Genomic DNA, 16,488 nt, shown 5'->3' with positions numbered 1-16,488 from the left:
AACGAAGTGGCTTTCATGGCCATCATGAAAATATTATACTAACGATGGTCTTGACTCACGTCGTCATATAAGAGAATTAGGGTACAGAAAAATATTAAGTTGCAGGTCGAATGAGAAAAAAATTCCTGTAAATTTGAATAGCACGATAAGAAAATTTGAAATTCCCAAGTTCAATTTTGAAGCGGAATCATATATTGCTTTAATAAATTGGCAAAAGTGCAAAGTAACAGAGCCACCAATGACGAAGCATCTGTCTGATGAAGAAATTGATGAATTTGATTGAGAGAAATTGAGAAGAAATGAGATTGATTTTTTCAGCTTGCTGTAAATTTTGTATCTGTTTATATACAAATTAGGCGAAGAGCTGCTCGTAAGTGGAAAAGTTGAAAAATGCTTGATTTTTTTTAGGTTTAAGAGCTGGCAGGGGGCCTAAATATGTCTACAATTTAATAATTTTTTTTTGCGTAATTAGAGGACGATATTACATTATTTTATAGCACAGGCAAATTATTTTCTTTTTATATTTTTTTTTATATATTTGGGGGGGGTAGCGGGGGGTGCAAACGCTGATGATTTTTTTTTTAAATTTGCACGAGAATATTTTACCCAATAGCAAGTTTTTAAACCACAGGTCTGTCAAAATTAAAGAAAAAGTATAAAAACGACCCACCTTATTATACACTCTTTGTGGATTTTCCAAGAAAAAATGCAACCCTTTACCAAAAATCCCTTTTCTTTCAACCCTCTGTAGATTTTACAATAAATGCGAAAATAGGTGTCTAATGAAATGAATTGAACTATCCCTGTATCAATTTTCAAAATACCAACTGCCTTGGTTTATCAAGTATTTTGTGGATTTTCCAAAAAAAAAGTCACTCTTCAAAAATCCCATTTTTTTCAGCTCGCTGTAAATTTTTTAAAAAACGTTGAAATTGGTGCTTAATGAAATTAATTGAGCCACTCGTGTACAAATTTTCATAATTTCATCATCTGCCTTGGATTCCGAGTTATAAGCATTTTGAGGATTTTCTAAAATAAAATTCACTTTCTCGAAAATCCTATTTTCTTCAACCCCCTGTACATTTCTCAAAAAATAATTCTGTTTATTTAAATTAATTGAGCCACCCCTCGATTGTAACTTATAACTTCCTCGGCTTATAAGTTACAATCATTTTCTAGATCTATTAAGAAAAAATCAATCCTTCCCGATAAATTCATCATTTTTGCAACACTTTGTGGACTTTCACAGAAAAAAACGGCACATTAATATAGAGGAGCCGTAAGGATAAATTTAAAGGCAAAAACGTGATTTTGCCCTAAAGATCTTCACACATTCCACCCCAAAAAAAACCTCAACTTACATACACATAAACAACAATTTAATATAGGCATTATACGCTTAAACTCCTACCAAATAAAACTAACATTTCACGCTTACAATACTACAAGTACGTTGTCACTTAAAATAACCTAAATCATGCCCCTCATTTAAGGCTCCTTGTCCTCGCTAGTACCTTGCCCCAATGGATTAGGGCGACACTCTGAAAAATTAGTGATAACACTGGTACCGCTACTGTTTTCCTCGCTCGTCGAACCCCCGTACAGCTTCTGAAAGTCTACAGACTCAAATCGGTTCGTGGCGGTGATGTTAGGTCGCGAACTCCGATCTAAATCCTTAAAAATCCCGTCTACACCCTCGTTGGTGCTAGTGGAACAGCCCGATATGTAACGGCTCGATAAGGGCGCTTGTTGGGATTCTACCGCGTTTATTAAGCTCAGTTTTTCTAGGAGAGAGTCAATGCGATGTTTACCTGAAAATATTTAGATCTATTTCAGTAAAGAATGGTATTATATTAGTGCAAAGGAATGAGGATATTGAGCAGTTTATTCAGAATTCAATACTTAAATATATAATTATATATCAATATATTGAATAAATATATTGATATATTATCAATATATAGAATATCAATATATTGAATAAAAACTTCGCTTTGTCAAGAAGTTGACAGAGTATCTCCGGATTTTAATAGCAACGAATCGTTTCTGATCCTTGAACAAGAGAGGAAAATCATAGAAACTCTAAACCAACAGGGTAATAAAATTGTTAACTTAAGGTAAGTGATTCAGCAGCTAGTTTCCAACAATTCCACTTTACAAATCAGTGTTAATAAAACACTGCTGAATAAACTTAAATTTATTCACCAGATTTGGATCAAGTCCATTAAAGTACTAGAGGCAAAAAAACCATTGAGAATATGCTGGCAAACCAATTTCTTACTGGCAAAACAAACTGTTACGTGTAATTTTCAACATGGGTCCATCCAAATTGAAACCACAATATACAAAGTTTCTTATTTTCTAAAAAATTCAAAGTACTCATCAGAGATACTCTTCTAAAACACAACTTTTATTCTGTTGATTAGTTTATAACCACGCCTCTGAATGAATGACAAATGTGCTCAGATCTTGACAGATTTTTTGTTAAATTTTATTGTACTTTTTTATTACTATTATAACTTTGTTCAGCGACAGTATTTATGTTCTTGTTAAGATGTCAAGACTTTGTACTTGTTTATATTTTTTTAACCCATATTTATATGTTTTTGTTTGTATTTGATTTTAAATTTGTTAATTTTTTTTTTCTTTTAATCTCTCAATTGTTATTGAACTGTATTTTTAACTTCTGCAAAAACTGTTTTTCTTGGTTTAATTTTGTGACTTGTGTAACACTGTAAGGTTACTTGCATCAATAAAGTACTTTACTTTACTATTAATAATATTTAAGAGAATAAAGCTCATTTTAACATTGACGATGTAACCATTTTAACTTACCCTCGATTAAGTGTCTGTCAAACGACTTGGTAGTACTACTAGAATCCGTCGAGGCACCTCCAGAACTGTCCTCTTTCACATTCTCTTCTTGGTTTGACGACATTAACAACATCGAACCTTCACTTTGCCCCACACCCACCGATTTAACATTATCATCGTTTTTCTCCTTATTCTCTTCGCCATTATTCCCGGATTCTTTGATCTCCTGCTGGGCCTTTAGCATCTGCCCGAATTTCTTTGCTTCCTCCTCGAAATCCACCAAGTGAAAATCTTCTTCTATGCAGAGATTGTTGATGTCCTGCTCGAACTCCTCGGCTATGTCGTCGTTGGAGTTTTCCGAGTCTTCAGATACGACTTCTGATAATCTGTTAAAAGTGGTTAAAAAAGTACCTTGACAAGAGACTGTTGGTACCTTAATCGGAGCCTTTGAGTAATCTCGTCCAACTCTGTAAATTTCCTTTTCAAGGCTCTGCTGAGGACCTCGTTACATTCCGCGTTGTCCGGTATTAGACTATTGATAATACCGGATGTGGCGCAGTCCGAGGTTTCCGGCAGCGCCGTAGTCTGTTTCGGTTTTTGGACTTTTTCCAATGGATTAACGTGGATCTAGTGGAATTCACGTAATTTTCGATTAAATTTTTAATTAAACATAACGCTTACGTTAATTTGTCCGTTACATTTCCCGGAAAAATCGACGATATTGAACCAACCGCGGATGTTCGGCAGACCGCATGCGAGAACGCTCAAGTCCAAGGCGGCGAAACCCAGCACCAGGTCGGTTTGTAAATTGGGCTGTAGAACTGCGTTCGTCGACTTCTTCCATACTTTAAAGATCAGTCGTTTTTGGGGCTAAAACCGAGGGAAAATAGAGAAATTATGGAAGGTTTTATATGGCAAAGAAATCAGAAAATTACTGTGTATTTTTTTTCACAAACTAACAGTCCTGGGATGTCCTATCCCAAGTTTTTCCAAATAGTGCGATTTTTTTTTCTAGGAGTTTTTACGGGTTGAATTAAGGGTATTTTTATAACGTCGCTTTGACATCAGTATGAAGGTGTTCCTGAGCATCGTTTTAAAGGTACAAACGTGATTCTAGGTTAAATAATAAAGTAGTTAAGAGTATTTTGGTTGGGGCGTTTTTTTACTTTCTTTGTGAATATTTTCACATAATAATTGAAATATTATTAAAAGGGTTTAAGCCAAAGAAAGGGCATTTCTTACCAAGTGATTTCATAGGCGAACAATCCGTGTAGCTCAAGAACCTTTTGTGCTAGACGCAATTTCAACGGTCAAGGTCTAAGAGCCATCAAATTTGAATTTTTGAAACTCATATTGCAACATTCAGATTTCTACTGTTTGGTGGATATTTTTGCCCATAATTCGGGAACTCCTTGGAATATATTCCTAATTTTTCCACACTTATATAACAGGACTCTTGGGGATGGATTTCAATGTAAAAATGTTATTCTAGGTTAAATATTTGCTTAGTTAGGACAATTTTTGGACTGGGCCATTTTTTTTTCAAATTTTTTATCCAATTTTCACTATCTTTGGACATATTTTCACTAAGTAATTCAAATAATATTAAAAGGGTTTGAGCCAAAGAAAGAGCAATTCTTACCAAACATTTTCATAGGTGAACGATTCTTGTAGCTCAAAAACTTGTTGAGTTATAGACAATTTCGTATACCAAGTATATACTCGTATTGCAACATTCAGTTTTTTACTCTTTGATGGGGCATAACTTGGGAACCACTTGGAATATTTTCATAATTTTTTCACGCTTATATAGCAGGACTCTTGGGGATGGATTTGAATGTATAAACGTTATTCTAGGTTAAATATTTGCTTGGTTAGGCCAATTTTGGTTGGGGCTTCTTTTTTCTCAAATTTTTATCCAATTTTCACTTTCTTTGTGCATATTTTTAAAAAATAATTGAAATATTCTTAATACATTTTAAGTCAAAAAAAGGCATTTCTTTCCAAACAATTTCTGTGGCTTAAAAACTTTTTGAATTATAGGCAATTTTGTCTCTCAAGGCCCAAAAGCCCTCAAATGTGAACTTGTTGAAACGCATATTGCAACATTCAGATTTTTATTCTTAGGCGGACATTTTTGATCATAACTTAGGAACCACTTGAAATATTTTTATAATTTTTTCACATTTGTATAGCAGGACTCCTGAAGGTGGATTTGAGGGTAAATATATATAAATATTTCGGTAGTTATGGCAGTTTTAGTTAGGGCCTTTTTTCCTCCTAATTTTCCCTCTCTTGGTAATATTCTTAAAACTACTGCCTGGAAAAATGAAATTAGTTACAAGACTCTGTACAAAATATGTCAAATTTCTATTTTGCCTACTTTTGATGATTACTTTTCTTTTCACAGACTTCATTTGGGAAGTTAAATTTTCCATTGATTGAATTCCTATTGAATTAGACTTTAGAGAATTAAACTTTCATGAAAAAATCAACTTCCTGGAAGAAATAAATCGAGAATTTAATCTGTAGACTTTAATTACCTAACCATGATTTTATGAATAAAATGTACAAAGACAACTTATCCATCTCTCTCTATCACACTCTTTTGGCTGGAACTCTGTCTTTGTTTGACCAATAGCAGCAATTAGAGAGTATTTTAAATTGTCTCTTTGATGTGAAAATCCCAAAGGAGGACAAATTAGAGATTTGAAATATTGGCCTTGGATCTTTCGGTTATTTTTTCAAATTTCTTTTTTTTTTTTAATTAAGTTTTTTAAGTACGTCCCTGGACTTAGGCCCTAACTTGGGAACTCCTTGGACTATCTTCATAATTTTTTTACACTGATATAGCAGCAGGAGTCCTGAGGATGAATTTGAGGGTAGAAACGTGATTCTAGGTGAAATATTTGGGTAGTTAGGGCAGTTTTGGTACGGGAGTTTTTTTTGCAAATTTTCTTACGCAATTTTCACTTTCTATGAGAATATTTTAATGAAATGATTGAAATATTCTTAAAAGGGTTTAAGTCAAAGAAAGGGTATTTCTTACCAAGCAATTTCATAGAAGAACAATCCTTGTAGGTCAAAAACCTTTTGAGTTGGAGGCAGTTTTGTGTGCCAAGGTCCAAGAGCCATCAAAGTTTTGAAACTAATAAGACAACATCTAGATTTTTATAGTTTGGCGGACATTTTTGGCCATAATTGGGGGGAACCCTTTAGAATACTTTCATAATTTTTTCACACTTATATAGCAGGATTCTTAGGGATGGATTTTCACTATCTTTGGGCATATTTTCACTAAATAATTGAAGTATCATTAAAAGGGTTTAAGCCAAAGAAAGACCAATTCTTCTTACCAACATTTTCATAGGTGAACGATTCTTGTAGCTCAAAAACGTGTTAAGTTATAGACAATTTCGTCTACCAAGATCTAAGAGCCATCAAGTTTTTGAAACTCGTATTGCAACATTCAGTTTTTTTACTCTTTGGTGGGGCAAACTTGGGAACCACTTGTAATATTTTCATAATTTTTTCACGCTTATATAGCAGGACTCTTGGCGATGGATTTGAATGTATAAACGTTATTCTAGGTTAAATATTTGCTTGGTTAGGCCAATTTTGGTTGGGGCATTTTTTTTCTCAAATTTTTATCCAATTTTCACTTTTTTTTGTGCATATTTTTACGCAATAACTAAAATATTCTTAAAAGGTTTTAACTCAAAAAGAAGGCATTTCTTTCCAAACAGTTTTATAGGAAAACAACTTCTGTGGCTTAAAAACTTTTTGAATTATAGGCAATTTTGTCTCTCAAGGTCCAAAAGCCCTCAAATGTGAACTTGTTGAAACGCATATTGCAACATTCAGATTTTTATTCTTAGGCGGACATTTTTGATCATAACTTAGGAACCACTTGGAATATTTTTATAATTTTTTCACATTTGCATAGCAAGACTCCTGAAGATGGATTTGAGGGTAAAAATATGAGTAAACATAATTTACTGTCTAGTATTTCTTGAAGAACGTAAAATGTTTGTATTAGATTTCGGACTTTACCACAAAGATAATAAATATGATCATACCATTTTAAATATTGGTCAATTATAATAATTCCAAGATATTTTGTTTTGTTTGTTTGTTTGTTGTAGGGTAAAAGTGGTCTGTTTTTATTACATAAAGAAAAATATGCTATATAATTTGTTTTTTCCATATTAATCGTGAGTTTCTAGGTACATAACCAATCTCTGACCTGCCCAAGGCAAATATAGGTATTTGGTTAAGTAAAGCAATTTTGGAAATGTAGAACACTTGACCAACTTCTACTTAGACATCGAAGAGCAGATTCGCTTATGTAATAAACTTTGAATAAAGTGAATTTTACTCATAAAAAAAAAGAAATACTCATCTTTCGATAATTCAGGTATAATGAGTTCGAACTCATCTTACCCCACATAATGGCAAGTTAATCGCAGATAAATAAATACTAAAAAATAAATCTATAGAACTCACATTAGTTAATAAATCCTTAGGTAAATTCACCTCACAACTGTATCCCCATTGGGGCGAAGTACTCTTAGAGCAGACGTGCGTCATCTGCAGCGGCTCATTAGGCAAAGTCTCGAAAGTAACGTAAGTGCTCGGCGCCACGTTAGTCTCATCCCGCTTACAAGTTTTACTTTTCACACGTTGTTTCGATTTCGTTTTCAGTTTTCTGCGGCCCGGTAACTGGTTGGCCCCGTTTATTACGATTTGGGCCCTAAAGTGGGGCGTTTTTTCTTTATTGTCCAAACTTAGGGCCAATTGAAGGGAGTCGACCAGGTCGGAGGTTTTACGTTTTTCCGGTTGGTCTGCGGATGACCGAGGTTCATTGCTAAAAGAAATTTCATTAAAAATCAACAGAAATATCCACTTAGAGAGTAGGAAAGACTAATTCTATTTACACATATGCGTACCATCTCTATAGATACTAAAAATATCACAGTGAGTTAATCTTTTTGCGTTTTAAGAAAATATCTATTGTCTTTGGAGGATGAGGGACGTTAATAGAGAGAAGGCCATAATTATTCTCAGCCATATTACAATAATCCAGTATTCACCAAATCCAATATATTATGATTAGTGCATGATTTTGCTGACTACAATTCAAAAACGCAACAAATTCATCTCCCACAATAACAACATTTTCACCATGTAAGTAATATGATTCAATAAATATTAAAAGCTCTTTCCTCTCCAAGACTCTACATTTTTACTAATTTCTTCTATTAATTTAATTTACGCATGACTAAAACAGTAATATTTACTTGTAACAGACTGAAATTACAATATCAAGTTAATCATCAGTTATGTAAATAAATGATAAATTGTTGCAAATAGATCTTAAGATAATGACAAAATTCTTGCTTCCACTACAGTCTTTGGTACATACACTATTGTGTGTTTCAATTCTACTAGATAAGGGAGATCTTTGTGATATTAGTTCTTGAGTATTTATGCCTAAAGTCATTGATTATGGTATCTCTTCACTATTTGAATAATAATAAACGTCTTTGATTTAACAAACAAATAATTTACAGTTATGAATATCATACATACATTTCTATAAGGATATAAGGGAGACGAAGTCTCGCCATGTGGCTATTCTTACTTAACCTACCTCTAAAGTGGAAAAAAAATAACATCATGTAACTTATTAGCGAATAACTCTTTAAATGTACGTACATATCATAGAAGAATTACAGGATGATTATAATGCAGGTAGGGATTTTCTTTAAAAAGTAGATAGTAGATAATTATGTTGTAGTATAAACCTAGTCCAGTTCAGTATACAATGCCCACACCTGTTTATAAAATTTTCAAATATATTATAAGGTTAGTTTATTACACAAGTTAGATATGCTTTTCTTAGCTATTTTCCTTTTATTAAGTATTACCTCAACATGCTGATTTTAAGTGTTTCTTGTCTTTAATTAAAAAAGATTCTTATTCATAGTTAATGAGCTTGTTGATTAAACAAAAACCAAAGCATTTTGTATTTAAATTCCTTCATATTAAATATTTTAAAATTATCGGGTATGGAATTATATAATTATTATATAATTAGAAGTTCTCAGAGATTTACTTTGGAATCTACATTAAGACTGCTTTTCTGTTGCTTTGTGAGATTAAAATTGGAGTTTGGCTGCATTATATGGAACCCGCTCTATCAGAATCATGTTGGTCTCCTTGAATCTGTTCAGCGTAGATTTGCTAAGTTTTTGGCCTTCTGGCATATATCCGGTAAGAGGGTTTTATCATCGGCAACTATTGGAACGCTTCAATCTACATCCATTACATCTCAGAAGAATGATCTTCTCTGTAAAATTCCTGGATGGGTTACTGAATGCATTCATTGATAATCCAGTACTTCTTTCTGGTGTAGGTTTCATAGTGCCTAGGCTTAATGCTAGACATTCCCTAACATTCTTTCTGCCAAGGCCTCATACTAACATCCTGTTGAAATCGCCACTATATACAATATGCGCTATATTTAATCGGATCTGTTACATATGCGATATAAATTTCTCTCCGGTTCATGTGATTGTCGATATCTTGGTGGATCATTACTCTTGGGATTAACACCCATGCGTTTAAGTTATAGTTTGTAGGTATATTGCAGTTAATTTAATTTAATTTTGTTGAATATGTGATTATCTTGTTAAACTTTTATAATTGGGTTTTTATATTATATTAATAGTTATTTGTTCTAATTTTTTGGATAACTTTTGAGATTGTGACTTTACTTTTTCTTTTCTTTTCATTCTTTTAGGTTTGTTTGTGTGTGTTTTTTTAACTATATTTTTCATTGTTTTGCAACTGTTTCCTGTTATTGGGCAAATTGCCTGTTGGAAATAAAGGCTTATTGTATGAAAAGGATCTTTTATACATAGATGTTTTATGTAACGGGATCGAGAATTTGTGTTTGTTTCTAATATTTTGTCTATGAATGCTTGTCCTTGGCAGAAATGTATTTTTAAGAGTATTCGTATATTTTTAAGTGTTAGTGGTATTGAGAAGTTTATGTAAAAGATTGAAAGACGTCGTTTTCTCCGGTTTTCCATATTGAGACAGCATGCGTTCTGTACGTTAAGACCTGTAAGATACCGTAAAGACCGTATAAAAAGTCACCATAGTTAAAATGTGAGAAAACTAATGAATCACATAGACTTTTTTTCAACGAGTAGCTAGAAATGTGCCGATTATTATATAATAATTTCAGCGCAAAAAAAATGTTTCTTGTTATGTTCTGAACGTGTCCACTAAACCCGAGATCTTCGTCGACAGATTTAGAATCATTTATTTTTAATAGAGTTTCTTTTGATTTTACTGCCAATACATAATAGTTTAGTTCTGTCAGAATTTAAGTTTAGGTTATGTTCAGCAGATAATTCTTTAATCACTTGAAGATCAGCGTTTATTTTATCTTTTGCGATTTGTTTGTTATAATCAAAAGAGACATAGGTTTGTGTGTCATCAGCGTATGCTTGTGTTTTACAGTATTTAGGTGCAAGAATTATATCAATGGTGTAAATATAAATAAGTTTTTTCGAAAGTGCATAATTTAGATGCATTGTACAGTTCTTTAGTGGGTGTGTAATAATCTAATTTGAATATAATCTTAACAGTTTTGTTTTGAGTTGTTTGAAGTTGATTTATATGGTACCCTCCAAAGTTTCCCCACCATGGATTTAACTGTCTGATAGGGGGAAGGATAAAACTATTGTAAAGTAAAAGTTTTGACTTATTATTTAAACTTTCCTTACACTGACACCTTGATTTCAGCCACCATTGGAACTATTTTTTTAATTATTGAGTTCACATTTTTATTCTAATTAAGACTGTTTCGTAAGTTTAGGCCTGAGTAATTATATTCTGGAATTTCAGGGTTATTTACTAATTATTACAACACAGCCATCTATAAAACAATTTCAAATCATTATTTGTCTTCATCTACCTGGTCAAAAGTTCAATTTTGTTCACTGCTTATAAAACCAAGACCATATCATCACCAAACAATAATTATTGATTTATTTACCAAACGTTGTCTAACAGAAAATTGCAAACAAAACCAATAAACTGAAAAAACTGAATACTCTAGACAGCATATAAAACTTAACAGTTTACAAAAATTGATTTGACTCAAAAACAGCCGAAATTTTAAGCTCACAACTTCAGAGTATACTACAGGCAAGAGAGAATTAAATGGAAAGTTTATATATAAAAAAAATATTTAATGGTTATAAAGTCATAATCATTGTAGCAATTTTGCGTTTGAATGTAGCTATTAAACAGGTCAATATCATTCTTACTGTGTAAAATATTAAAGCATGAACAAGCTCATCAATATAAAGGTGCTAAGTTAGTAGGTCTATTTTCTAAATAAAAACAAAGGTGTTTTCTAGTGTTTATAGGGGGAACAAAAAAGTTAAGTAATTTTATAGTTGCATAGTCTGCTCAGAATAGTGCAGTGCCTCAGAGATAAAAAATCTTTGTAGAAGTACTTTATAATCATACCCCCTTGGAGGGTATATTCCATCATTTTTGAAGCATAGATACTTCAAAAACCTGCGCTACACATATTCTAGTTTGTCTATAGGGACATTAGAGATTGAACAAGTAAGTGTAACTTTTACTGCCAACAAATCATTATGTGGGTTTCGAAGACTTATCTTTAATTTTGCACACTTGTAATGTTTATTTACAGCTGATAGTAAATAACTCGAGGAAGTAAATCATGGTGAGAAATAAAACTTACACAGCAATCTATAATGATGAGATCAGTTAAATTTTTAAGAGAATATGATAGTTCATATGTAAAAAAAACTATTAATTATTGTTAAAAATGTTTCATTATTCATTTTAAATAAATCAATATGAATTCTTTTAAATGGGTTTGAAATAGAAGCATTGAATTTCATGACTGGTGGATTTCTATCGTATTTATTTTTGTTCATTTGACTTTGAACATCCTCAACCATCTTGAGCCAATATAAACAAATAGTTAGGGCATATTTCATTTCTGAAACTCCTCAGTTACTTTTTCATTTAAACATTGACTTAGAAGTTTTTGAAGGTGGTAGACAATGGTACAGTGAAAACATCTTGTCGAACTTGCATTGTCTTATTTATTTAATGTAACACGACGTTTCGTTTGGTAAGTATCTCCAGTTTACACTTGATAACGGTTGGAGATACTTACCAACCGAAACGTCGTGTTACAATAAATAAATAAGACAATGCAAGTTGTTTTCATTGACTTAGAAGTTTGGTAATTTTGACAAAGTTCATAATAAACTTGTGATAATAGCCAAGTATGCTTAAGAATTGTTTAATCTTATTTTGAGGTTCATTCTAGGAATAGAGAAGTCTTTTATGGTTTTTATCTCTTTTTGGATTGGGTTTAATTCCTTGCGGTGTCACAATATGACAAAAAAATAAGGAATTATTTAATATCTCAATGATTGCATATCAATTTTTTGCATAACTAAGTGTTTTTCATTTGTATTTGTATTCATCTACCGTTGTTTAGGCCTCGCTAAAGTTTAATGAACCGACAAAGCCTTCAATATTTGGTTAATCACATTTTGGCTATTTCACATTTCTTTACTATTTAAATTCATGATGCAAAAATCCGACCTTTATAACATTAACAATTCTAAACTATGAAAAAAAAGGACCAAACTTTAAACACGTCTGCCTTAACTGGATAAAAAAAAAATTGTTTACCTGCTAGTGGGTTCAGTATTGGTGCCATTTTCCACACAGGCAGGCCTCCGGGTCTCCTCTAACAGTTTCAAAAACGAGGCCAACATATCCTGAGACTCCGGCTTTTTATTATCTTCCTCCATTTTAGATTGGGTTTCTTTATCGGACCGCTCCGGCCTAATTAAAAATTTATTTTTATCCGGCAATTTACCGAATTCGGCCCTTTTATTGCCCGGTTTAACTGTCGGAAATTTCGCCTTGACTATGTTCTCCCGAAATCCCCGTTCTTCTTCGAGGTTCTTAATTTGGGCTTCAGTACCAAGGGCGGTTAGAATTTGAACCTGGCCAATCAGCTCCTTGGATTCGGGGGAGTATATCGGTTCCCACCAGTCAGTGCCAATTATCGGAAGCTATAAGAGATAAACAGTTTAATAAGAACTGTTTTGGAAAATCCAAAGAGTTCTGACCTTATTTTTCTTCAAATGTTTCAAAATAATTGAGTTCCTGTACCCCAAATAAAACTGATGCAGTGGTATTCGGGTTAAGCCGAAAAGCTCCTCTGCTTGGCCTGTTGTGTGCCAAAATTCCAGGAGGGTGAAGTTTTCCCTTAGGTTTAACAGGAGGGTTTCGTCGTATACTAAAGGGATGTTCTGGAAAAAACTGAAAACGTCTATAACTCTGAACCCAACAAGGCTAGAACCCTGAACATAAATTTAACACTAACCTGACAAAAGTTATACAAGGGATTCGAACTATTATAGACTATCTTGCTGGCAGAAGTGTCGCTTTGGCAAAACGGCTGGCACAAAATATAGGAATTGGGTGTAAAGTTTAAAAATTGGGCTTCCGATATATATAAGAACCCAAACAAGATGTCTTCCTCTGAAAGGCGAGCTCTTTCAGCTTCTACCAATCTTTCTTTCAACCTACTTTTCCTCTGGGCACTTAATTCTTGCAGAAAATTACTTTTTGGCCTCCTAGGACTACTTTGCTTAGGCTCTAAAGGCAAATTCTCTTTCACATCAAAATCAACCACTTTTTCCTCTAAAACCTCTTCAACAGGAATATCTGCTTCCCGGACAGTTCTGCTGGTGAGCACCGCATCTGCCCAAAAATCTTAATAAGAATCCCCTTGCTTATAAAAAAAATAAACTTACCAACAAACTCCTTCCCAAAGTAGAGTTTCCCAGCACCAAGCTGGACGGTCACTTTTAATACACCCAAAGCAATTTCCAAACCTTCATCCAGAAAAATCGGCAAAGATTTCCCGCAGGAGGCACTGTCCGACTCCTTAAAAGCTCCGAAGTTCAATCGGGCAACCCCCAAGGATTCTGACTTCTTTTGCCCCGAGTTTTTAAACTTTATATGGAATATCAAGTCATGATTGTCCAAGTTTTCACTGTACAAGTTCCTCACTGTATGAGTGAAGGATTGTTTAAGGTGTATAACTGCAAAAAAACCAATAAGGTTAAGGGTTTTTTTAAGCTCTAAAAATATTGTTAAACCAACCGTTACTTGAACCCCTTGCACAAAAACTAACATGATTGCTCTTTAGGCCACTATCGACTTTTGACTGCAGTTTTTCTCCTTGCTTAAAAAAAATGTCTGGAATAGTGTATTCTACGAAATAACTTTGACTGGCCCCGTAACTATTAACCTTATTACTGCTTTGCACCACTTTTTTAATACCCAGCTCGTTTAAATGTATGCTTTGTAAAGACACCCTTAAACAGTCCACTTGCTTAAGGATATTAGTAAAATTTGAATTAGACACCTCTGCGACTGTATTTTGACAAGCAGAAACTCTATGCTCCCTTAAACAGTCAGTAAAATTTGAATTAGTAAACTCTGGGAGACACTCTGGTTTTTGATTCTGACAATTAGTGGAAACTCTGTGCTCCCTCCTCAGATGGCACTTGAGGTTATTCTCATGATAAGACAAGCAAGTAGGGCAAGAACATCTACTTGATAAAGTCTTTTCGGTGGTTTCACACACTTCTGATGCTGGTAATGACCGAATCGTTTCCAGGGCTAATTCTTCTTGTTCCTTAGTAAGATAATCACCATTTATGAATGCTTCCAGTAGTTTTTTATCTGCTGCAGTTCGGGTGGTCAATGAAGACAAACTGGACATAGGAGTATTGTGGGTTTTGGATAAAAACACCTCAGAAGATAACGGGTCGTTTTGCAGTATTGATTGGACCATCGCGTTTCTTAAGCGTTGTCCTTGGTCGAGGATTTTATCCACTAAGGTTTCTTTTATTTGATTAAACTCGCCCGACATTTTTGGTAAATTGTAAAATTAAAATATTATAACGGAAAATCTAAACAAAACAATATGGTGCCATCTGTTGGTGCCTATGGTCCTGTTGCCAAACGTCAATAGTAAAATGTCAATAAGTGGACAATGGTTGTAATAAATAATTAGAATATGGTTAATTAATTAAACTAAAAAGGTTTAGCAAGGCCTTATTTGATGGATATTTAAGGTACTTTAGTTTTAGTGGGTTTATTTGGGTAAATATTGGATCTTTTAAAGGAATACAATGTTATGGATGTAACTGAGGATTTTGCATACTTCTACTTACCGAATTTACATAAAGAGCCGCAATTTAACTCACAATTAGTTAAAAACCACAATAAATCATCTGAAAATTCCAAAAATACACCAATAATACACAAAAATAAATAAATACCGAAAAAAAAACATAAATACTTCAGACGTCAATGCAGCTGTCAAGTGTCAACTACGTCATTGGAAGTCTGACAGTTGTAGCCGATTCTTATAGGCAACCCGCTCGACCCGGAACACTAAAAAAGGTTTTTTTTTTAATCAATTTGTTATCACCAAAGCACTTATTCACGGTACAAATTCAAGTGACGCAATTCAAACTTATTAAAAAACCAATACTAATAGTATTCAGTAAATTTCCACCTTAATCGCTGGCGCCACCGAACGGATAGGTCTGAACCAAAACGCGACCCAATCGCCTTGGCGGGAAATTTGAATTTACTCTAAGTATGAACAGAATAGTTATTAAAGGCAGGTTTTATCTCAACTATTTTATCTATTTTAATAATTTCACAATCAATATAAAAAAACGTTTTCAATTTACATTAAAAAAAAACATAAATACTTCAAATGTCAAGTCACTTGTCAAATGTTAATTTTGTCATCGTAACTTTGACAGCTATGGACGATTTTTGTAGGTAACCCGATCGACATAGGACCCTAGAAAAAGTGTTGTTTTAACCATGTAATCCAAACTTATCCAAAAACCAACTGAGTGTTGGTTCATTTCCTAATAATTTGTCATTTAGTTGCCGGTGGCGTTACCGAACGGACTGACGTGAACCAAAGTTTACAGAATATACTACTTTACAGCCCTATATATAAGCTTATAGCATATAGTGTATATACATAAGTATATGCTATAAACTTTGTCTTCAAGCAATAAGCGACCCATTCGCTTTGGCGGGAAATTTAAATTCATTTATGAACAGAATCGTTATGAATGGGGCATTTTTAGCTACGTTCACAACGCGCGGATCTATTAGATCCATGGAGACATATTTTTATTTAATGCAACCCTGTTTACAAAGATTGATTTTGAAGGTTAAATTATCTCTAGGATCAAAATGTCCACCAAGGAGAGACTTAAAGGAAGTTTTTTTTTATCACAAACTTATTAATTGTACCAATGCAAGTGACGTAATTTAAGCTTATCAAAAAACCAACACTCAAGCCGATCCTTTAATAAATTTCAATTTTTCCTTATAAATTGACATTTAGTTGTCGGTGGCGCCACCAAATGGCCTGACCTGAACCAATTCGCGACTAATTCATCATATGAATGAATAACATAGTTAATTAAAGGGTCATAATGGCTGATTCAATAAAGGTTTATATTTTATCGTTCACTTATCTATATT

General features: G+C 33.3%; 1 protein-coding gene across 1 annotated transcript; it reads right to left on the bottom strand.

Moving 5' to 3' along the window:
* Positions 1 to 1,357: 1,357 nt before the first annotated feature.
* On the bottom strand, positions 1,358 to 14,906 carry LOC126749505 (C2 domain-containing protein 3-like). The gene is made up of 10 exons (XM_050459203.1): positions 14,065 to 14,906; positions 13,713 to 14,003; positions 13,280 to 13,659; positions 13,023 to 13,205; positions 12,577 to 12,965; positions 7,321 to 7,681; positions 3,496 to 3,684; positions 3,248 to 3,441; positions 2,836 to 3,200; positions 1,358 to 1,811 (listed from the first exon to the last, which is right to left on the bottom strand). Exons 1-10 carry the CDS (start codon positions 14,837 to 14,839, stop codon positions 1,489 to 1,491), a joined length of 3,450 nt encoding a protein of 1,149 aa, XP_050315160.1. The 5' UTR covers positions 14,840 to 14,906; the 3' UTR covers positions 1,358 to 1,488.
* Between the last annotated feature and the right edge of the window lie 1,582 nt (positions 14,907 to 16,488).

Source organism: Anthonomus grandis, unplaced genomic scaffold (genome assembly GCF_022605725.1).
Source record: "Anthonomus grandis grandis unplaced genomic scaffold, icAntGran1.3 ctg00000121.1___fragment_1, whole genome shotgun sequence".
Taxonomy (NCBI): Eukaryota; Metazoa; Arthropoda; class Insecta; order Coleoptera; family Curculionidae; genus Anthonomus; species Anthonomus grandis.
The sequence above is the reverse complement of the archived record's forward strand: the minus strand, read 5'-3'. Positions and strand labels throughout refer to the sequence as shown.